This window comes from Strix aluco, chromosome 3 (assembly GCF_031877795.1).
Source record: "Strix aluco isolate bStrAlu1 chromosome 3, bStrAlu1.hap1, whole genome shotgun sequence".
NCBI classification, from domain to species: Eukaryota; Metazoa; Chordata; class Aves; order Strigiformes; family Strigidae; genus Strix; species Strix aluco.
The window spans coordinates 98,125,391-98,149,824 of record NC_133933.1 but is presented as its reverse complement, the minus strand read 5'-3'; the positions used below and the strand labels follow the sequence as shown (position 1 = coordinate 98,149,824).

The window sequence follows — 24,434 nt, the reverse complement described above, 5'->3', positions numbered from 1 at the left end:
AGGTGTGTGAGGCAAGGTGCAACTGTGAGAGCAATACTGTCTCTGACTGTGCAGAGCACCTGTGAGGGGAGACGGGGCAGGGATGTCCCAGGAGCAGCCTAAGCTGGGACTTGTCGGCAGGTCCTGCGGATGCAGGTGGAAGCAGGGGGCTCACGGAGCCTGTATGCAGGTTCAGGACTGTCAAGGGTGAGCCTGCAGGCACAGGGTGAGGACAAGACCTGCCTGCTGAAGAAACAGATGGTCCAGTGAGCAGGGTGGCGTTGTTAACAAGGGAACTTTGTAGAAAGCATTTTAAAAAAAATGTCTTGCCAAATGGCTTGTTTAATGGCTCAGCTGCTGTACTGTATCTTACAGCATCTGGATTGAAGAGTTTATTACATATGCCATCATCAGTCTCCCATCCTGTCCTTAACACGTGCCTGTCTTGCGCACAGTCTACACGATAATGATCATGACAACTACAATTATTTTTCTTTCAGAGACTTTAATAGTAAACTGAATAAGGAAAACCTTAGGACAATATAAAATGTGGGCATTCATGTGTATTTTCTAAAATAGAAATACTGTCTAGCAGATTTAAAAAAAATCAGATCCATGCAATCAAAGGCAGGGAACTGCCCTTCATGGCTCTGCTTCATTAGTAAGTGATATGGTCCAATAGAAACAAATTTAGAGTGAAAAAGTTGATGCTGTGGGCCTGAACTCTGGGTATTTTGAGATACCTTTAGACTAGCTCTAATCTGATCTGGTAAAATGAATGCCTGTTTTTACCTGGAACATGTTAGTGGGCCCCAGTTCACACTCTGCATGGTGCAAGCCAAAGTGTGGTAAGTAGGGGTGTTTGGGAGATTTGCTTTTAAAATTGTATTCCTGATGCAAACTCAAATGCAATTATAGATGACCCGTATGGCCCAGTCATATTACTGTTGTATTTTTATGTTCTCATAGCATATGTTGTGCTGTGCACACTCATCATTGTAGTTTGTTACTTGTCCATAGTGAAACAGGAATTAAAGCATGGAAAAAAATCTATTTCTAATATTTAAATATTACATTACCCACCTGTTCCATATGCAGTCTTACAGAACTAGCTGACCACTTAATAAAAACAATCACAGCTACATGTCTCTTCTTTTAACAGCTATTTGTAGAAGAAATTGCAGAGCTTATGACATATTGAGATACCAACAGATGGAGTGTTTAATTTTTCCCTTTCAGGTGTTATCCAAGGAACAAATTATGGCTTTTGGCACAAAGGCTGCAAAAACATTCACTTTAACAGCAGAAAATTCCTGGGCTCCTTTGGCATGTATACTTGTATTCTATGTTGATGATCTTGGAGTGGTTGTAAATGATGCTCTCACTATCCCAATTCAGCCCGTTTTGGATGACAAGGTAACTACATTGAACTTGAGTCTGAGACCATGTTTTTGTCTGTTTGTTGCATGGTAAACAGTATTTTAGATCATAGGATTGTAACTGTCAAAACTTTCTTGCTGAGGATCTAATCTCGAGTTTGTGTAAGTCCTTGGAAAGACTTTTGATAATACCGGTACAGTTAGGATCCTGCTATTGCATATCTGAAAGAAATTTCTATTAGCCCTATGTGTTCCGCCTAAACAGATGTACAGCATCTCCCTGTGTTTTTAATAGTTAGGTCAATTACTGAGCCAAAGCTGGCTCTGGCCAGTATAGTGGAAAGGTACTCATAAGTGCTCTAAGCATGGAACTGTAAATGTTTATGAAGACCTTGATCTAGTCAGGCAGTGGTCACATTGTACATGGGCTGTCATCAGTGAATGTGACCAGTGTTTGTGTTTCATGTGACTGTGCAAACTTTAACTCAAAAAAGCTTGAAGAGGAGTGGGAAAACTACTATTGCAGCAGTGAGTTGATCTTTCTAGCTTAATTACCAGGATTAGATTTGCTCCTCTGTGCAAATAAAAGCCTCACTGTGACTTTTTACAAGTGAGACCACCCAGAGGCTCTCAAGGGGTTCAAATTCTTCCTCCCCTATGGAAACTTTAATACTTATAACTAGACATCAGTAGAGACACTGTTTGTCTTACTCCTGCGTGAAAAATTATTTCTTTTGACTCTGTGTGACTGGAGCTTAAAGACTGAACTGAAATGTGGACAGCTAAATGTAGGTGACTTAAGTGTGGAGCTGAATTCCACCTCAAGACTTTGTAGTAGTGGTGTTTTGATGAGGAAAAGCAATAAAATTGTTCATTTTAAACAGAAATTCTGAATTATCGTCTGATGCAGTGGAGATGGGATGCATTAGAAATACCTTGCAGGAGGTGACCTTTCCTCTCTTCAGTACCCTAGGGAAGGCATACTGATGCTGTATTTTAGCCTATTTATTTCCTTATTCCTTACCAATGCACCTATTACATATATCCCTTTTCTGTATTGATCTCGCAGCGGACCACTTAGTTGTAATCTTTGAGGGCTGAATTTTTTTCCCCAAATTATCTTTCCCTAAATACATTACATGCTGTTGTGCATTAATAAACAGCAAATGCATTTCTTTTACTGCCTTCAGCTGTAGAAACTGGTATATCCTTGTGGCTCAAGAGATTGCTGCTTGTATACTAAGAGCTGGTTGAAATAACAACGGATCCTGATGCTGACTTCCCACCAGTCCAAGGACCTGATGAGCTAGGAGAGCAAGAGAGCAAAATGAATGCCGTAGTATTTTCTCAAGGGTCCTAGGAAAAGCAAATCCAGAGTCCTAATTATAGCCAATTAAGCTAAGAAAATGCTCCCTTGAAGTTATTAGTGGCTGTAAATATCACTGTATAATTTAAACCAGTGCTGTTTTTTACTTTTTTCTAGATTAAAATCTCTTGGAGCAAAGATAAGGTCAAGCCATCTGAGAAAGTGTCCCTTAAAATCAGTACAACAGAACCAGGATCAGTAATTGGACTTGCAGTTGTTGATAAAAGTACGAAGCTTCTAGGAGAAAGTAGTGACATAACAGAAGATTCTGTAAGTAAATGTTTTCATTATTGTGTGTATGAAAGATGTATGTTTAAGGAAGTGTTACAGTTTATATGCTGAATGAGTAATGTTCTTTGGGCAGGATTTTTAGTCCTTAATTATGCACATATTTTTTACTTCTGAAAATAGTTTGTTGACATGAGTGGAAAAGACTGTAGGGCTTACAAGGTAATAGGTCTACCATTTCTAATTCGGGTTAATACTTCATTGTTCTTCCATTTGATAAACTGCTCAGTTAACACTTGGCAGTTTCTTCTTTCAGGAAAGACAAAAAAGCCATAAAAACTCCTTAATGATTTGTGCTTTGTGGTCTTTAAAATGAGTACTATAAAATAAAGAAAGAATTTTATTTTTTGAAGAGCAGAATAAATTATTCATCTCTTTGAATTTCCTTTAATTGCAGAAGCTCTAGTGCATCAACAATTTGAAAGAACTGACAATATACGTCATTCTTAAAGTGCTCAAATGACATAGCCTAAGTGCCATAGTAGCTCAGTGGGCTGTAGGTCCTATTTATGCTTATATAGTCTTGGTCACTCTTCCATTAATCATGAAACCATTGCAGCCTAACCCCCTTCATCCTGTCACGGATTCTTTTTTCTTTGACAAGAGAGCTAATCAAGCTGCTGTGTGAGGTACAGCTCAGCATCTACAACAGTGAAAGTTCTGAAAAATGTGAGTTTGCATTCACACTTTGGATGATTTTGTTCTTATCTTAGATCTTCCATGAGCTCAATTTATACAGCACAGTGCAGTATTTCCCCCTGGTCAGAGGTTCTTTTGGTGTCTTTCAGGTACTTTTTTTTTTAATTCTAAGCTGGGTTTTTTTATACTTAGTGATTTGCATATCACTTGCTAGAAGAACATGCCCTTTTAAAAGTTTGGGACTATAGACAGTGTACTATTTCCATGGTTTATATGGGTTTTGAATTATGAAAATGATCAATATATAAACACTGAATTCAAAGAAATATGTTTATGCTTTCATAAATATGGATTGCTTTATGCTTGATATTGTCTTCCCTTTGGAAAGTTTTCAGTCATTAGGGCAATATTCAGATGATCTCAGTTTTTTTGGTTCCTGTATATTACTTGCTTTAGTTCTATGATTAATTTATTATGATGACTTTATTTTCTTAAAAAGAAAGAAAAGAAAATAGATAAGCACTGTTGATGTCCTGAATGTCCTATATTGAGATATACTGTATAAATTTTATCCAGAAATGCAGCCTTTGGGTATCAACTGATGCAATTCTTGAGGAGGATAAGGAACATTTTCTTTGTAAGTAATAAAAATAAATGTAGCCAAATCTAATTTACTGAGTGGGGAAGGAGGTCCATGGGTTAAGACTTCTTACTGTACTTCATACAGGCTGCATCCAGCCTTGCAAACCATTACTGTTTCCAAGGTTCAAGACATACAAAATGCATATGACTAGTATTTTAAAAACTTCCTTTTTGGTGCTGTCTGGAGCGACACTACCCCTTAAAGGCCTGAGGGTGAATGGAGTTTTTATTTGCAGTTCCAGCTGATATATGTTGCAGTGGTTTGTCATGTGTAGCCATATTACACCAGTTCCATAAGCACTCCAGAGAGGGCATATAAAAATTGAGTGAAACGTTTTTTATTCTTAAAAAAAAAAGGTTCCTAATGTCACAGAGTAGTGTTATCTTATGTAACAAGGCTATAAATTATACTCCGAACACTGTATTGATTTGACTTTTCTTAACTGTATTAATTTGATTTTTCTTAAACCTAGGTATTTGTAGATAGGAAAATACTTTTTATTTTGTAGATGGTGGAATGATACCCATAGAGGATGGTTTCGGTGATGATATGCCAGTATCTAAAAATGGACCTCCTGATTTCAGCAATCTGTATGTGAGGACACATTTTCCAGAGACTTGGCTTTGGATCGACACTAAAACTAGGTATAAGATTAGAAGCAAATGGAAACTGATTTACACTTGCCGTTGTTATTTTGTAGGATTTAGTAACATTCTGCACTGGTGCTGAAGTGCACTGCTTAAAAATGTAGTATTATTTATATCCTACTACCACCTAGAGGCCACAAGTGAGATTGGAGACCCACCAAATAATGAGGCATATTGTACAGCTGTACAAAGTAGGACAATGTCTGACTGAAGGCCTTGTAGTTTCAACAGAAACTAGATAAAAATCCTGGAGACAAAAGAAACTCTCTTCCTTTTACAGATGAGGAGATAACAGATAGGGAGACCCAGTCTTTTTCTCTACAGTACATAGGCAGATGGTGATTAGCCCAGACAGGGAAATGTGTTCCTGTCTGCACCTAATTCAATGAACAGTTCAAACTGTCAAACGATGGTGAAATCTGACCTGTATTGTGAAGCACAAGTCTTGTATTCTTTCATAGCTGAGAAGTTGGGGAACAACTGTCATCTGGGATTGTTTTAAAGGTTCTGCAAAAGTTGACTATGTGTAATGTGATTTAATGTAATTACCTCCAATTCATGTAATTTAAAATATTTTTTAAAATAATTTTGATCCCATCACAAATATTTCTATATGATTAGGAAAAAAAACCCAGGTAATCAACAGCTTTTCCTGCCAAAAGTTTGGACTTGATTATTGATGCATTTTAAACATTCATGTCTACTTACTGATGTCTGTAAATGGGTGCTTTTGAAAGTCTCCTCTCCTCTTCTGCCATCAGATCTGACACAGACACCACAATGGAAGTCATTGTACCTGATACCATCACATCTTGGGTAGCCAGTGCTTTTGTGATGTCTGAAAACAGCGGGCTTGGAGTGACGACTGCTCCAGTGGAGGTACCATGGCACTAGACAGTTCTTTAAACACTGGTAACACTGTAGTTTATTACTGGAAGCTGTATTTTAGTTCTAACAGCAGCCATCTCCTTATAATAATAAAGTGATTGAGAGGCCATGTGTATTCAAACTGTAAAGAAAACACCATCACTGAAGACATATGTGATACTGTATCTGCCTCCCCTTCCTGCTCATATAAATATATATCTCAGACATTACACAGATACTTGGGTGCCTGTTTCTGTTGGAGCAGTTGTTTTGTTAGAGCACTTTCAGGATGGGCCCACTTCAGAATCTTCGTATGTAGGAAGGGGGAATGAATGCCTGAGAACAGTGTGTTTCCATGTTTTCTTGGCTTTGCCAAGAGGGCTTTCCATGAGTTGATAGTGCATGCAGGAAGGTTTGCACAGACTAGCTAGGAGGAGGTGGCCGGGGTGGGAGAGGCACATTGTCTGCTGGAAAGGTCATATCACTGCACTGCTCTGCTAACACTTATCCCAGGAGGGAGGATGGGAGAATCTGGTCCTGCTTTCATTTATCTGTCAAAACCTGTCTTGGACAAAACATAGGTGCTATTTTTTGAGTGACTTAGATTGAGGAGCAGAGTGCACACTGAGAGCCAGCAGTGGGATGAGATGCTTCTTGCTGCCAAGTTCCTGCCTCCTGAGGCTCTTTTTGTGCTTTTAAGTGTTTGAGAAATTCAGCAATTTAAGCTAAATTCAGCACACTCTAACCTGAGATTCCCAACGTACAAGTGCAGTTGTCCTCAGGTCACTCTGTATTCTCGGAAGCAGCTACTCTAGAGTTACTTAGCCTGTTCAAAATAGGAATTACTTTTTGGAGTCTTATTTAGCTAGTATTTTATATACGTTGAACAATCCTCTGAAGGTAGTTATCTCCTTCCATTCATTATGTAAAGATCCTAGAGAAACTATGTTCCTGAGACAACTCCACTTAAGTGCCTAAGGTTAGAAAGGTTGAAACTGTGCAGTACTGGGTCATAGATTTCCAACTTGATGCCAGGACTAGTGCAAACATAGCTTGGAGACAGGCAATTTACCCATTTAAGTTCTCATGCCTTCAAATTCTTGGGGAGGGGCAACTTTTGGGATCCAAACTGAGATCTAGGTCCAGATTTCATAGTTGGCTGCTACTCCAGACACAGAACATGTGCTTTGAACATCCTGATCATAACTCTACCACAAAATTTGGAGCTCGATCTGGATTTTGCAGCTAAGGCTCCTTTGAGACTGGAATCGCGATTCTCGTTTCTTTCACTTGGCAGTGATGGGACAGAAAGAAGAATAGTTTTCTGATTCAAACGGTATGAAAATATATACTTGGCCTCTTATCCTCAAATTTGAGAAGGCTGCAAGTAGAACAGATGTTGAGATTATTATTTAACTATAATCACCCACATGCACTGTTCAGTACTTCACCCTCGTTGGGATGTTTAGATTGCACTTAGAGTTCCATATGGCTGAAACATGTTAATCAGTACCATACAGAGAGGCAAATAAAAGAAATGCATGAAAACTGTAATGGGAAAGTAAATAAGTCACATCTGCTTGCTTAATGTCATTTACTACTTTGCATCTTGTTTTTATCTGATTTCTACTACAGAGTGCCAATAATTTTACCCTATCGTACTTTATTGTAATATACCAGAATATTCCTGACTGTAAAACTTTAGCATTGAAAGAGTTTGAGGAAAGCAAAACAAAAAAGACAAAGAAAATAGGTACATAGGGAAAACCTCGACTAAGGACTAACCAAAAATTCTCCATCAGAACTTCTCCAATGTCTAATATCTAAAGAAGTTTTTGCCACCGAAAGCTTTAGCAAACAACTTTTCAAAGTTTTAAAAAGAAAATGTTGGAATATTTGCTAGCAGAAAGCAAGCTGAGGGGTTTTTGGATCTGAAACTCAAAACGTGCAAGATTTTTTTTAATGAAAGCCAAATTAAAACCATTTTTAGTTGACATTTCAGTAGTAAAGGATATCATGCTTCATCCATTCTTATTGTACAGATGTTCATAAACAGTGAAATTTTGAGCTCATTGAACTTGATGAGAGCTTACCACTGACTTCTTAGACCCAAGTCTTCATGCAAAAACCTCTGTTCACAGATAAAAGTAACTGCTTGCTGGTATATTTCTGCAGTTTTTCTTTTAATTATGAAAATATATATTTTTAGAAATGTAACAAACTTATGCCAAGATTAATCTTACAAAATAACACATCATTCTAAGGTGTTGGTGAATTACAGAGCTTGAGAGAGTTAGTTATTTTGTATTCCAACATGTGTTTCTGAATTGACATGCAGATAGGGCAATGGACAGATTCTTAATCATCCATTACTTGTGCACTCAAAACAGTTCACAGTTACCTTAATGAGACTTCAGGACGATCACAGCTTCAAAATTTGCCAGATGATAGACCTAGTCCCAATTCAGGTGCCTCTGTTGGAACTTGCCCTGTCAAAGCTGTCAGTAGCGCTCATCTGAATGGTGCCACTGAGTTTTCATAAAGGTGCTAATGACCAGAAGCATCTTTGGCTTCTGCTTCAGCTGTGCAGTAATACATTTTGTTAACTGTAGAGTACAAGTAAACGTACTCTGTCATTTGAATTTAAAAGGGATCAGAAGACAAGTTGTATAGTCATTTTCTTGCTAGTATCTGATTGTAGGGGTTCACTGCTGATTTTGTTTTGCAGCTAGAAGCTTTTCAACCTTTCTTCATTTTCCTGAACCTTCCATACTCCATCATCAGAGGAGAGCAGTTCATTCTGGAAGTGAACATCTTTAATTATTTGAAAGAAGAAGCTGAGGTAAAATAAGTCTTTTTGTACTTGAATGTTACTAGACATTGCAGGGTTTTCATTACCAGTGGAGACCACATCTTTCTTGTGAGAACTTCAATATTTTCTTCAGCGAGTGGACCATAAAGCTATTTCTCTATACATAAAAAAAGGTGACAGCTTATGAAAGCAGTTTTTCAAAATTAACACTTTGTATTGCAAATGTTACTGTATTTACAGGTTACTGTGATCCTGGATATGAATGATGCTTTTGAAATTATTCTAACGTCCAATGAAATAAATGCTACAGAAGATCAACAGTCTATATCTGTACCAAGTGAGGATGGGAGAACTGTTCAATTCCCAATCAAGCCGAAACAGCTGGGAGAGATTCCCATCAAAGTGACAGCAGTGTCATCTGCTGCTTCTGATGCTATCATTCAGAAAGTTTTAGTAAAGGTAAACAGTCTGCAGCTTGGCTTGTTTCTGAAGTAAATGGTTCCCTAAAATAGGCAAGAGAGTGCAGCAATAAAGCAAACCAATTTACTTGTCTGCCTTTTGCTCTGTAAGGTTGGTTTCAGGTCAGGTTTTTGGTTTTAAGAAGAAAATACTTCTTTTAAAATAATTTCTCCTTTAAAATTCTTTAGATCCCCTTCCAGGAATGAACACGTAGATCTGTTCTACAACAGATAGTGAGTCAAATTCTTCCGAAAGCGAGGTGAAACCTGTGTGCATCAGTGAAGCCTGGTGCTACAGCTAGCTTAATAATCTGTGGAGAGTGGAACAAATAACTGTGTTACGGATAAGTTCAATCAATTTTGCCATACACCTGGCTTTAATTCAAAGCCTATTTTATATGAACATCTCTGTATTCTGCTAGTGGTGGAAATTTAGCCCCCAGACTTTCTGATAAACCAGAAACTGATAAGACTTGCCTAACTTTGGACATCTAAGTCTGATTCATGTCAGGCTTCATTTCAGTGGAAGGTGGTAGGCATTTGTACATCTTGTCCTGAAATAAATGCTTAAGATCATAGAACCAAAGAATGGTTGGGATTGGAAGGGAGTAGTCCAGCCTTCCTGCTCAGGGCAGGATCAACTACAGCAGGATGCTCAGAACCATGTATGGTCAGGTTTTTAATATCCCCAAGGATATTAAAAGACTTCACAGCCTTTCTGGGCAGCTTATTCCAGTGTTTGAACATCCCTACAGTTAATTTTTTTTTTATGTTTAAAAGGAAATCCCTTTATTTAAATCTGTGTGCATTCCCTTCTGTTGTGCTCTTGGGCACCACTGAGAAGAGACTATTTCCATCTTTAAAGCTCCCCCTGAGCCTTCTCTTCTCCAGGCTGAACAGGACCAGCGCTCTCAGCCTCTCCTTAGACCACTTAAAACCACTATCCTGCAGGGTTGTAAGCTGTTTTCAGGTGGAGCCACATATTGCCCTTTCTGTTGAAGTTCAGCTGTTGTGCAGAAGACACTAAAATCCTGTTAGACTAAGGTGTAGGCTGAGGAAAGAAACCCATTTATTTTCTTTGCTTCAAGGACAATTTTTCTCAAGGGATTTTGCATGCACGAGGAAATGAAACCTTTATGGTCATGTACCTAACTTCAGTTTAGGTCCTTCTTGTATGACAGGCTGTAGGATTGCAGACAGGTACCACCTCCAGCCTTGACATGTTCTTGGCCGATTCACTGGCATCAGAGATGCTCTCATTGACTTTGTGGGTGTATTTTTGTAATTGACATGTGGTCTCGAGAAGCAAATATTGGAGGTAGGTCCTTATAAGAAAAACATTTCTGTGTCATTTTGGACAGGCCAGTAGCTGAGGTTCTTGATGTGTTAGCAAGCAGCACAAAATACCTGACAGTGTTTTAGATCCCTCTGTGCAGTAAGCACACAACTCCTGTCCTAAAAGCAACAAAGTGTTGGAGATTACAGTAATCCTGTCTTTATTTTTATAGGCTGAAGGACTCGAACAGACATATTCTCAGACAGTCCTTTTGGATTTGACTGGGAATAAACCACAAGCAGTATCAAAAACTTTGGATTTCACTTTTCCTTCTGATGTTGTAAGTGGCAGTGAGAGAGTGCAGGTCACTGCTGTTGGTAAGGATTATCTTGTTTTGTTTCCATCTTTATTATTTACTGGTGAGCTATATTTTTTAAAATATTTTTTTGCCTGCTGGACTTTTGTTGAACCCAGTATTGAAGATACATGTGTTCATAATCCAGCTGCTGGCATTTTCTGCACTGCAGGCATAGGTGGTTTTTAAAGAACAGAGCAGTTGCCAGTAGAAGTAATAAACTCTGCCCAGTAGAGCAGGGAAGCTGGTGTGTAATAACCTGAACTACCCTAGCAGGATTTGCCAGAGCTTCTCTCAGAGCCCCTGCTGAAGGACGCTTACAAGATTTTGCCCAGTATGGTTGTTGCTTTATAGGTTTTTAGGGAACTGCATTAATTTTTATTTAATTGCTGCATTAGTAGGTTGACTCATTAATTCTAAAAATTTTACCATCATGCATTAGACTAAGTATAGGAAGACCTTATGGATAGAGTGTGTTATTCATTTAAGTTATTTAATTTACAATATTATAGTACTGACTATCCATTTTCAGAGTTAGAGAGGGAATCAGATTTTAATAAGGAAGGTCTTGCAAAGTATGCTAGTATCCTGTTTTATTTGTGCTTGTCTGCAGAATAAAACCTAAAACCTGACTGTTGTTTCTTGTGATACCTAGGCTTTGATAACTGTGGGTGAGAGAAGAAATACAGGAAGTTTCAAATATGTACCATTACTGAAACATTTTCCTGCATTAAATATCTCTTGTATCTTTTTTTGTTTGTTTGTTTCTTTGTTTTTCAATGGTGTCTGTTTGAAATTACTCTGTAGTTGAAAAGGTCTGTGGGGAGATGGGTCAGTGGGCACAAAGTTGATCAGAAGATGAAGTACCTTTTCTGCCTGGTTAGTGGTGTTTAGTACAAATGTTCCTATGGTATCATATTTTCTCCCAGTTTAGATAATACCAACCTATCTGTGAGGTATGCATTTATTTGCAATAAGCCTTTATTTATTTTCATTAAATTTAATCTTTCAGGTGATTTACTTGGGCCTTCTATCAACGGTTTGTCGTCATTGATTAAGATGCCTTATGGATGCGGTGAACAGAATATGATCAATTTTGCTCCCAATGTTTATGTTTTGCAATACCTGACTAAAACCAGGCAGCTGAGAGAGGATATTAAATCAAAAGCTGTATCATTTATGAGAAAAGGTCTGTATGCTTAAAAAAAAGATTTTTAAGAACTTTTACTAGTAAAAAGAGGTCTGTGACTCTGCATTTGGTATTTGAAATACTGCTCTGTTGGTGGCATGGGACCTGGAAGTAAAGCCTGTCTTCTCTTTCTTTTCCTCTTCTGGGCTGACAGAATTAGAGAGCAAATGATTTTATTTACAAGGACAAGTTTGCTCAGAAAATAAAATGTTGTTTTTATATAGTTACTTTTTTTTTTCAGATGAAAAATGCATTTCAGAAGGTAAGTCATGTGGATTTCCTAAGTGGCTGTTATTTCTCCCTTGATAAAACCATGTGTGAGCAAACATTTCTGATGTCTGCATGAGGCACAGAGGATGAAAATTAGTCAGTGGGCAGAGTGAACCGTATGCATCCCACATGGGTATGTGTCTTCAATGACACCATCCACATCCTGCCATGTCCTTGTAGAGCTCCAGGTGTGCCATTTGCTCTGGTGGCTGGCTTTCACCCACACAAGTTTTAGGCTTGATCACAAGTGAACTCTGTGCTGGAAATCAAAAGCTGGAAAATTTTAGTTGGAAATTGTTGTATATTTTAATCGGGAAATACTCCAGGGCATCACAAAGTGTGGAGAACATAGTTGCACTATGCTTCTCTGTGCCTTTTGGATCAGACAGTGTCTAACTGCGACGTACCACGCTCACCACATGTCAGTCTGCGTGCTGAGAGCCTGGTTCACAGAGAGGAATGAGACCATCCTCATGTGAGCTACAACTGTACTAAGGCACCATGATGACATTTTCAAATTTTGTTTACTCTCTGTAAGTCTTTGATTCTTTTTTTTTGGTGTTTGATTTTTTTTTTTTAAATTGTTGACATTTCTTTTGGAAAAGACACAGCTCAAAATGAATTTTCCTTTCATCAAGATCCCAATTTTCTGTCAAAAGCAGTTAAATGTTTTTTTTAAACCCTTCCTACTACATGGCTTAGTTGAAAAGTAAGGTTGGGAGGAAGATATGTGTTATGTAAAAAGCTACTCTGAAGTTTGAAGCAATCTATCACTCTTTGAAGACTGAATTTTGGTACCATAATTTTCTGAAGTTTTCCAGTAACAGATTTATTAAAATTATTAAAGCAAGTGAAAATTATAGGATTAAATGTTGCTTTTATACAAAGCATTGTGTTACTTGTTCCTGGGGCTTTGAGTTTAGATACATGTTTTCTAGTAGCCAAAACAGTAAGTATGCTGAAATACTTGTAACCTTAAGATAGAAAAGAACCACAATCTAAAAAATAGTCTTGTTTTTTGCTTTATTTTAACAATTAATCGGTTAACAAAAAAATCAGTTGTTGTGCTGATTTTTTTTTAAATGTAACCTTAAAGTTGAAATTTAGTTTGAGATGTAACTTTTATAAACTTAGTTTTTGAAGGGATTATCATGAAGATTAAAATAGACTTATTTCACATGTCAGAATTCACTAAATATTTGAAAGATTGACCTCATAATCTAATTCCCTCATAATGTAATTAATTTAAGGCTAAATGCTTGTGAGAAGAAGGGATCATATAGCTAGCAGAGACTGCTATATGATCTTTCCTTTAGCAGTTTTTATTTACCTAGAACAAAGGCAAAGCAAAAGAAAAGTCGCCTTTAAAAAAAATTCCTTCAGTTTTTGGAATGACAGATCCCATCTTGAAATCACTTCTTCAGAAATAAAAAAAATCCTGGTTGGTCGGAAAACTTTGGTGCTAGACCCAAAGCAAGCAACAAGTTTGAGCAGTATTTCCAAGCTGTTTGAAATGTGAGACCCTTTAGTCTTTCACGTACTTCTGAAGTCCTTTCCATCCTGATACACTCCTCTTTCAGCCTTGCTCAGTGAGCCTCCTACATCTCTTGGGTTCCAGCCAGTCCTCTAGGAGTACTAGTGTACATCTTCATAATAGGATCCTTCTCTCCTTGCCTTTCCACTTGTATGTGTTGGCATTTGAAGTATCATTTTTCGTGTCTGATTGAGTGTCCATTGGAATGGACGTGGTGGATCACAGCCCCCAGGTCTCCTGTTCCAGCATTTCTGCAGGCTTCCCCATGTTAGATATGCTCGTGTTTGGAGAATTTTGCGTGACTGCAATGGGGTTGACATTGAGAAGAAAGCAAGCAGACTGTAGGAAATAGCTGAGTGATCGCTCTGTCCTCCCTCTGGTTCTGCTAATCCTTCTGATCCCTCCCAATCTTAACAAATTCTGGGTTAAATTTATCCCTGTGTAAGGGCTGCTCAGCAGTCTTTGTTAAGCAGGCTGCTGGTCTTAGTTTAGCACTTTTAAACTACTGGCGGGGTGGTGATTATAATACTTATTGCTGTATATTGCCTATTCTGCAAAGAAGCAGAAGACCTCAGTTTTCAGGCCTTGCAGTAGATACTTTTGAAGAGGAAGCAATCTATTTGTGTATATATATATATTTGTGTTTCTCATAGCACATCATTTTGAGGCTTAAACTTTGTCAGTGACTTTTGCTTTCCTTGGTGAGAAATGCCACTCATTCCTTCTTTTTTCCTCCTGCTCAAGAGTGCTTGACTCCTCAAGATCGTTAACCGAGATGACAGATTTTTTCTGTATGGGAAAGATTTACCAGTTTTAATAATGTAATTAACCACTGTCATGCTAAATACATTATGAAAACTGTATATTTAAGTGGAAATTGTAATTTCAAACTCAAAAGAGAGAAAAACTAAACCTGATGCTACTGGGATAAGTGTTTATATGGGAAGGTGCACTGGTATACTGTGGCTGTTCAGATTCACATCTTTATATCTGTATCTCTTGTATTCTAGAGAGACCCTGACTAGTATTTCGTCTTATACTGTAACTTAGATTGAGGGACCAGGCTGTTTGTTCCTCAGTAGTTAAGGCTGTGGTTCACTCACTGTGTGTCTATATTCAGGATAGTATGTAAGCAGATGATTAATCCTTTATCAGGGAAAGCAAGGAACATTTTGCAGGGGAATGGTTGTAGTAGGATGAACCTCATGGGATATATTTGTAAATTCAATCATGTAGGATTTAATGATCGTTGCCCGAGGGTTTTCCTTCTGCCTAGATGATTCAGTATTGTGTCTGTATCTGTCTGGTGTTAGAACTAATGAATCTACTTTCTTAATTTTAATAGCCAAAATAGTAAAGCCAAGGAAAAAGACAAGGTGGGGGGAAAGAAGAAAATATGTCTTGTGAAATGCTATAAATGTTATTATTGTTCTGGATACACAAATGGCAAGCAAAATGTAAGGGAAGGAAGGCTTTAGATATCAGAACCTACAGTGAGTAGCATATCAAGCATATCATAGGAAGCTCTTCATTTCTAACATTAACGAGCATCGGTTCTGCACTAAAGTCAGCTGTTGACTAAGGATGCTGCTGTTGGTTGTGAGCAGCTAGTGAGCCCTTGGGGCCCTTTTATTATAGATGTTCAGCAGTCAGGAGAAAGCTGCACTTGTTCTGGATACTGAAAAAAATCTTCAGATGCATTTTAAATGGATCCTTCTCAGGATTTCAGGATCTTTGGGTCTTTTGAAATTTTTCACTTGTTCCAGAACAGCCTCTTTCAGCACGCTTTTTCTGATAGCTAGTCCTTTGATTTGGCAAAAGCAAGCTGCTGAAAGGGTCAGTTTTTCAGCAGCATTTGTAGCTTTGCTGTACCCTTGCCCTTCCAGTTGGAAAATACTTCATTTTTGCTTGTCCTTCCTTCTGCTGGAAGGAGTGTTTCTGTAGGTGCACAGCTGCAGCTCCCCAAAGCAACAAAGCACTGAACTATAGCTGCTACTCTGCTCTGGGCTTATTGCTGTGCTCCTGGAGCCACCGAGTTATGTGAGAGCATGTCTCTCTGCACTGCACTGTCATGTTTGCGTAGCAGATGAGCTGGAGCAGTTTCTGGTTCTGCTTTTGTAGATGGATTCTTTGTGTTACTGCTGCCCACTTTCTCATCTTCTGCACGGTTTTGTGTGTTCCTACATATTTAGGAGATGTTTTATGAAATATAAGCTCAAGTTCTGTTCTTCTCAGCCTTAGAAAGTGCCTTGCTTCACATCAGCAGAGTTTGTGCTGGAACCTGCATGAGAGGAAAGTGTTCATTACCTGTCTCTGCTTTTCCACTTCAGGCTACCAGAGAGAGCTGCTTTTCCAGAGGGATGATGGCTCTTTTAGTGCCTTTGGAAATGAAGATCCCTCTGGGAGCACATGGTAAGTAGTTCTACCAGATTCACTGTGGAATTTGAGTATTTTAGATATTTTCCCTGCAACTAAAAATTTTTGTGAAGCTGGTAAAAATTTCCAGCTATATTAGCCTTCTGCCTGGTTTTCATTAGGTGTTTAGGCCAACTCTAAGGTCATTCTGCTGGATAACATGCTGTCAAAGCCATTATTAGGGCAAGGCTTTTTAATTTTGCAAAAGCTGAATGCTGAAGTATTTTAGCCAGGGGAATAGCTTGGTCTGAAAGTTTTTCTGTTGCTTTCCTCAAAGGAATGAAGAATAATAATTAAATGACTTATTCTTGCAGTTGACTGAAACGATCTAGGGCTATGTGATCATCATTGCTTCAAACAGATTTTCAGTTCTCTCCATACTGGAGGCTGAAGACAGACTGAGGCATTTCCTAGGAGGTGAACAGAGTTACTCGTGGTAAAAATTTGTCCTATTTACCTCTCTCACACCTCCTTTTTTTTTGAGACTGTAAATACAGCTGAAAAAGCCTTTTCAGTGCTGAATTTCACTCCGAGAAGCATAGTGAGCCCAGTAGTGGAAGCTAGATAGATAAGAGAGACATGTTCCAACACTTCGTTCAGCTAACACATGTTAAGTTAGTTTAAATATACTTACATATATTTATTTCAGTACATGTTGCTGAATAATTTTTAAATCTTTAAATAGAACCATCCCAGTTACTGTGCCACTGATTGAGTCACTCCTGGAGTCAGTGAGTATCTTTCATTGACACAAACAGGATGTAAACTGCAACAGGGGAGGTTTAGACTGGACATTAGGAAAAAATTTTTCACAGAAAGAGTGGTCAGACAGTGGAATAGGCTGCCCAGGGAGGTGGTGGAGTCACCATCCCTGGATGAGTTTAAGGGTCGTTTGGATGAGATGTTGGGGGATATGGTGTAGGGGAGAACTTTGTAGAGTAGGGCTGATGGTTGGACTCGATGATCCCAAGGGTCTTTTCCAACCTGAATGATTCTGTGATTTGTCTTAGACTCAGTATTGATGGATTGGAAAATGAAGATAATTTATCCGTACTGGCAACTCTGGTACTTAAATAGTGCAGTGACTGGTTACATGAATACACATTTAACAAAGAAGGGAGTCAAAGCAGAACTTGGGATTATTAATAATAAAACAACAAAGGTTGTTTCAATGACATCATTACAGGGATAATTGTGGTAATTAACATCACACTCATAACTGCATTACTTTGTAAACTATGGTTTTTGCCACTTTAGCAGCAGAAGGCGGGAGAGCAATGTTTGAATAAAGATATACATGTACTGGCAGACTTGAAGTCTATACTCTGTATTTATTTTTGAAACATAACAGCTGCAAAAGAGGTGATCTTCAGGAACAAGGACATAGCTTCATTTTTTGGTGGATTAAGTTTAGTCTGCTTGCTTGTCTGGGTGAAGCATGTATTTTCCTCTGTGCTTGGGAGGTGTGTGTAGAACACCTTATGCATCACAGTCTTCTTACATCATCTTAAACAGAAGAAGTGGTAATACATTGCTAATTTTGTCATATTTGATTAACCCCAAGGTTATCAGCTTTTGTATTAAGATGTTTCCTTCAAGCTCGTCCATTCATAGATATTGACCAAGATGTACTCATGGATACAGCTAAATGGATTGTCCGACATCAGAAATTAAATGGAGAATTTCATGAGCCTGGGAAAGTGTTACACAGTGATCTTCAAGGAGGCACCAATAATCCAGTCACTCTCACAGCTTACATCATGTCATCCCTTCTAGGGTTCCCAGATAAACAGGTATTGGAATTCCTAAACAGAATTAATATTCTGGAACACTTCATAAATTGTCATAGTACCGGCAAACACTTGGTAGTTTAAGGAAACAGAGGGACATCTGAACAGAGACAAAATTTAACCTGATTTTTTTAAACTTCCCTTATCTACCCGAGACAATACAAAGTTGTGCTATTAGGCTCTTCAATTTTATGTGCCTTTGCAAAATCTAAAGGCAGTTGCTTTTATCAAGAAAAGAATATGGTTATGGCTTTAGTCCAAGAACTTGTAAAGGAATTTATGGGGAGAACTATCCTTAGAGATGTTAAGTCATTCCAATTGATTTCACTGAGATTACTCACGTTCATAAAAGACAGTGCCAGATCAAAAAACTTGCCTTTGAGGTTTGTGCCTGTGACTCTGAAAGAGATTTTCAGTATTTCTTGGTGGTTGTTTGGTGATAGTAATGTTTCTGTGCAAATTTTTCTTTTAAATTATAATATTTCAATATATATTTAATTCACTCTACATTCTTCAATATGATCTTCTTTTCTAGCATGCTTATGTCATCAAGAGTGCTACAAACTTTTTAGAAGATAAATTAGAAGAAGGCATTTCGGATAATTACACTTTGGCACTTGTGACATATGCATTGTCCTGGGCAAAAAGTACAAAAGCAAAAGAAGCACTGAATATACTGAACCAGAGAGCAGAACACCAAGGTATTGCACAACTATCTGATACAGTTGTATAGATGGATTTTTGTCAAATTTAAAAATACCTATCATATATCTACAGCTGCATATAGGATTGGAGAAGAGAATCCTTCTTCTGAATTCAAATCTGGTTTGAGTATGATATAGAGAATAAGCTAAGAACTTCCAAGACAGCCTTAATGAGAAGTGTGCATAAATGAATGACGATTCACAACAAAACTAGGCCTTTCAGTCTCAGTTACTGTGTTCTTGATGCAAGTACCACAGTGCCGTTGAAGAACATTACTTGTCAGTTTTCCCATGTTGTTATGTGCACTTTTAAGATCAGCCTGGTTAATGAGAGATGGATGAGGTTAGCTATTCCAGAATGGTTTGCATACATCAAGAGGTTGTGTGTGGGGGGCAATTAGTTAAAATCAGTATCGGAATGAAGAGTTGAAGGACTGGACTTTCTGTAAGACAATACAGAGGTCTGTTGCATTTTCTGTAGGGACTCATCTCATTATGTTTAACCTCTTTCGAGTTCAGCATGACTCGAGTTGTTCCCTGTTTTGGGGGAAGAACCGACCATATGGAGTATAAGAAATTTAAGTTTTTGTTTCAAAATAGTAAATGTCCTCTTGAAAAATCTGAAGGAATTCATGTTGTAGCCTAGAAACGGAGCCTCTTGGGTGTCCCTCTGTGTTTACTGAGTTAGGCCTTTTGGACAGTCACTTTTGGGAAGGGAGGAAGTCACTTTTTTGGAAGTCTTTTACTCAAGAATCAGCCTAGTGAGCAGCCATGCTGCCTGAGGTGCTTTTTCTAGTCCTGAAGAGAAAGGAGGACCCCAGCAACGATATGGCCTTATCACAAGGGCTCCTTTATGTGAGCGCTTCGGGGTGACAACAAAAGGATCAATGTCAAGTTCACTGAAATTAGTGGGAGTGACTATTTGGACTCCAGCATTTTTTGTATCTAGATTCAGCCACTGATGAGGAAGTGCTTAAGTCAGTTCTTTACAGAACATGTGCCTAAACTTTAACACAATTTTAAAGAACCTTGCTAGATCCCATATGTAAGCATTAATTAAGAGGTTTCCCTTAAGTCTTTCCCAGAAGTCCGAAGACTTCAGTCTGTGGATCTGAGGTTGTTATTGGTTCGTTTTTCAGGAGAATTTCGTTTCTGGATAACCCCTGCTTCTGAAATTTCTGATTCATGGCAGCCACGGTCAATCGATATTGAACTTGCAGCATATGCTCTGCTCTCACACTTTCATCAAGACAGATTCACAGAGGGGATCCCTATTATGAAATGGTTAAGTCAGCAAAGAAATCACCTTGGGGGATTTTCATCTACTCAGGTAACATCTTGTCTCAAGGGGCTTTGTTATACTTTCTAAATGAGCACCGTTTATTAAAAAAAAAAAAAAAAGAAAAAGAAAAAAAAGACCATTTGTTTTTTTACATAATATTTACTGAATTTTGTTTTGCTGTAACAGCCTTGGTTACATGCAAGCTTGCTTTCTTTGCAATATTGTCATCTTAAACCTGGACTACCAGTTTTAGTGTTTTGGCAAGTATAATAAAAAACAGAATTAGAGGGTCACCTTGATTATATAAAATATTAATAACAAAAGATCTTAAATTAAGAAGAAGTGATGCCCATGGAAAAACAATTAATCAGATTTTCCAAGCATGTATGATAAATATCAAACCTCTTTCTATTCTTTCCATATGTGGGTCCTCAAACTCCTGAAAGGCTATTAACTAAGATAAGAAAGGGGAGTAGGTTTAGGGAAACAGCCTAACCTAGTGTCTCTGTTGGCAGTTGGTCTTAACTTAATAATGTACTTTGTCCTCATTATTGCGTAAATTTTTGATGGGCCATGAAATTTGGAAGAACTTCATTATCTCCAGGAGGTTTCCATGTTATTGAAACCACATCTTGTAAGCTGTTCTGGCATCCAGAAAATTTATATAGTACTTTGGATTGCATTAGTTTAAACTAGCTTTTAAATTAACTACAAATGCTGGTCACAGTAAAATGTCACATTTCATCATACTGCTTGGTACCAGGCTGTACAGGCTATCCATGATTTTCAAATGTTTGTTGGTATTAATCTGAGAGAAATTAGTTATACTAAATAAAATGCAATTTAAGAACCAGTCTGGTTCCCCCGAGGTTCTAGTATTTTCCTAATGTGTTAATTCTTGCTTATTATTTGAAGAGGCTGATTGAAGCACTAAGTGAGTTGAAAAAGCTTTGCTCTATTTTCCAGAAACCATTTTTACTTGGAAGTTTGTAAATCCAGCAGTGTACAATTTACTCCTGACGGTGAAGTTAAGAAATTAATTTAATCCTTTTGTTCTTCTATAGTCTAAACTGTTTGGATTTCAAAATTACCCCAATGTCTCTCTAGTTGCCTTTTTTAATTTGTGGAAATGACCCCATACTTTTTGTTAACTTCTAAGGTTGCTTTAAAAAAAATGTTTGGACTGTTTCCTTCCATGAGTTTATTACATTAGAAACTTAATATATTGTTAAACAATTGGGAGGAAAGTAATCAGTTGCATGTGTGATGTTTGTAAGTTAGGGTATGATAACTCACTGCAGTTTAGATATATGGTATAGCTTACTATGAATTTGTAATCAGTATATTTTGCTTTATAATGCTTTTAATGTTTGGGCATAAAATGTGTATATTTCATAGATAACAGGAATGCAATTCATACAAAAAATAGCATATATATGAATGTATATTTAAATGGTAGGAAAGAGTAGCAAATTCTGCAAAGACTGTGTTGCTGGGCAAGAGAGGCCTATGAGTCTGGCTTGAGACCATATTCCCTAACTGTTCAGGTTGTGTACTGGATGCAGCATTGTCATACTGAGCCCTGTACCTCATGTTTCAGCTGTGAACATTTTCTGGTGAAAAGCCTTGGGTATGCCTTCTGCTTTAGAGCATGCCAAGGGGAACATTTATCTTCCTTGTAGGTGATTCTTTGCCCTCTTGTTTTTTACCTGTGTTTCTGAGGGTCATTTGAGCCTAGGATGTGGAAGAGCTCTGAAGTCACCTTCAGCAATGGCAGATAGCATTTCTAGATGTCCTGAACTCTCTCTGAATTTAGGGTGAGAAATGTAAATATAAGAAATCTAATTGTAAGGACTTGGAAAAGACACTTGAAGGTATTCCTTGGTTTCCACACCTTGGGTAAGGGTGGACATATTTCTGCTTTCAGATGATTAAAGTCTGATGAGGCCACATCTCGATTACTGTGTTCAGTTTTGGGCCCCTCACTCCAAAAAGGACATTGAATTACTCGAGCGTGTCCAGAGAAGGGCAACGAACCTGGTGAAGGGTCTGGAGCACATGTCGTACGAGGAGCGGCTGAGGGAACTGGGGTTGTTTAGTCTGGAGAAGAGGAGGCTGAGGGGAGACCTCATCGCCCTCTACAACTACCTGAAAGGAGGTTGCAGAGAACTGGGGATGAGTCTCTTTAACCAAGTAATGAACAATAGGACAAGAGGTAATGGCCTCAAGTTGCGCCAGGGAAGGTTTAGACTAGATATTAGGAAGCATTTCTTTACACAAATCGTTGCTAGACGTTGGAATAGGCTGCCCAGGGAGGTTGTGGAGTCCCCATCCCTGGAGCTGTTTAAGAGTAGGGTTGACATAGCGCTTAGGGATATGGTGTAGTTGGGATCTGTCAGTGTTAGGTCAATGGTTGGACTAGATGATCTTCAAGGTCTTTTCCAACCTAGATGATTCTGTGATTCTGTGAAAGTCATATTCTCCAACAAAATCTTATAGCTCCTTAGGTCTATAAGATAGATCAGGTATATAGATGTGATATAGATGTGAGACGGGTTGACATAGCACTTAGGGATATGGTGTAGTTGGGATCTGTCAGTGCTAGGTTAACGGTTGGACTAGATGATCTTCAAGGTCCCTTCCAACCTAGATCATTCTGTGATAGCTCACTGTAGTTTCATTCAGTTCATTGTGAAAGAAGTTTTGGGCTTCCAAGCCATAGATCTTCATCAGAAACTGACATATGAGTAGTCTGAGTAAGCGCAGTGTCATTCAGATGCTTTGTCACTGTCTTCTGCAAAGGAGTAATGGAGGATGTTCTTTCAGGGTAAATACTGGCCTCCTACTGAAAAAGTCTGCCCCTTACTCCACACTGTTAAATCTTCCTGTAGTCCATTAGTTGCATCTATTCTGTCACACCATGTTAAGCAATGATGTTGGGATCCCAGCCGTAGTGGTTCAGCATACCAGCAACTTTGGCACTGTTGCTAATCAGCTGATCTTTCTGGATCAGTGAAGCAGATCATCTCAGACAAGGATGTAGCATGGGAAGGAGAGTGGTTTCTAACCATTTAGAGTGAATAGGCAGCACGTACTTGTACCTTAAGGTATGGCACAGTCACCATGTTGTAGTTAATGAGCTTCTGTTATGTTAGAATTTTGTTACTGGAAATGACCTATGAATGAATAAAACACCTCTGTATACCGAGCCTGCAAGGCAAACTCCTTCACTGTCACTGTTTAAAAATAGGTGCAAAATGAACTACGTGAACAGCAGAAATCCCTGAAAAGCATTAGAGACATATGATTGTTTACTGTTTTTTTTCCTCAGAAAATAGTGGATGTTAAAATTCTCATTCACTAAACTCTGCTGGAACAAATGTTCAAAAACTGCCTCTTGAGTTCAAAACCATGAGAGCTAAGCCTACAGTCATACACAAAGATAAACAAAAGAGAATTTTATATATATATATGATAATGTGTGTATAAGCATATTCTGCAGTGGTTAAACAATTGTACAATTGCACAGAATATAAAAACTGAGCTGAACCCCTTTGAAATTCTTGCCGGGGGTCTGATAAAAACTAATTTCAGTGGTTTTGTGTTTTTTTTTTTTTTTAATAAATGTTAATAGTTTTTCAGATCTATATCTTTTGCCTTGGTGATCAAGGTACCCTGAAAAACTCCTGTGCAGTACTGGATATTTAATACATAGTCACTAAATCTGGAAAGTAGCAGTATCATTACTTTCCTCATCGGCTTTCTCTTCACTGTCGACGTGCTGTGTGGTTCTGGCTGTTGTGTCTACCAGTGTGTCAGGTCTTCCACAAGAGAAAACTTCCTTAGCTGGCTCCCACCTCATTCTCCGTTGCATGTCACAGTACCTAACTTCTTGTCCTGTGCTGCCATCCCTCTTCTGTGCTGGGATCCTTCATGCCAGTGGAATCCCAATGGAGATGTGGAAGTGGCTGCATGAAGGCTCCAGCATAATCAACAAATGGGACAATGCAGGGACTGTGAGCTCCCCAAGGCACGGCCTATACACAGGTAGTTCAGTGCGCAGGCTTCTTCTGTTTAATACAGAAGGATTTGTTTCTCTCAACAGGACACGGTGGTGGCTCTGCAAGCCTTGAGTCTATTTGCAGCTCTCACTACTACCAGCAAAACAGAAATGGATGTAACAGTGACAGCACCTTCTCTGAAAACGCCAGAAACATTTTCAATTGATACTCAAAACCGTTTTCTGCTTCAGACCAAGGAGGTACTGTAGAAAGCAAGGAATACTTCATAAAGTCTGCTGACTGAAAGTACTTTGAAAATACTCTTTTACTCATCTTTCTTCCAGATTGCCCCTGCACAACCAATGACCATTACAGTGGCAGCGGAGGGAACAGGATTTGCTGTCTTTCAGGTACACAACGCAGTTATTCTTGCTAAAGATCTGCTTTCTATAAGGAAGGTATATTTGGGAAGCTTTCTAAGACATGTTAATAAGAACAATCTTCTGAAATGTCTTAAATGAGTACCAACGCACTTTACTG

The 24,434-nt window shown here is 38.4% G+C and overlaps 1 protein-coding gene across 1 annotated transcript in view; it reads left to right on the top strand.

The window, feature by feature from the left end:
* The window catches only part of CD109 (CD109 molecule), an 82,364-nt gene that overhangs the window by 37,170 nt on the left and 20,760 nt on the right, over positions 1-24,434 (top strand). Inside the window, exons 14-29 of the mRNA XM_074819743.1 lie at positions 1,219-1,395; positions 2,842-2,994; positions 3,726-3,800; positions 4,228-4,288; positions 4,803-4,938; positions 5,703-5,820; positions 8,537-8,650; positions 8,861-9,079; positions 10,587-10,731; positions 11,722-11,898; positions 16,033-16,114; positions 17,682-17,910; positions 18,443-18,608; positions 19,751-19,941; positions 23,999-24,154; positions 24,239-24,304. Coding sequence (XP_074675844.1) covers positions 1,219-1,395; positions 2,842-2,994; positions 3,726-3,800; positions 4,228-4,288; positions 4,803-4,938; positions 5,703-5,820; positions 8,537-8,650; positions 8,861-9,079; positions 10,587-10,731; positions 11,722-11,898; positions 16,033-16,114; positions 17,682-17,910; positions 18,443-18,608; positions 19,751-19,941; positions 23,999-24,154; positions 24,239-24,304 — 2,265 coding nt within the window. The remainder of the gene's footprint in view (positions 1-1,218; positions 1,396-2,841; positions 2,995-3,725; positions 3,801-4,227; positions 4,289-4,802; positions 4,939-5,702; positions 5,821-8,536; positions 8,651-8,860; positions 9,080-10,586; positions 10,732-11,721; positions 11,899-16,032; positions 16,115-17,681; positions 17,911-18,442; positions 18,609-19,750; positions 19,942-23,998; positions 24,155-24,238; positions 24,305-24,434) is intronic.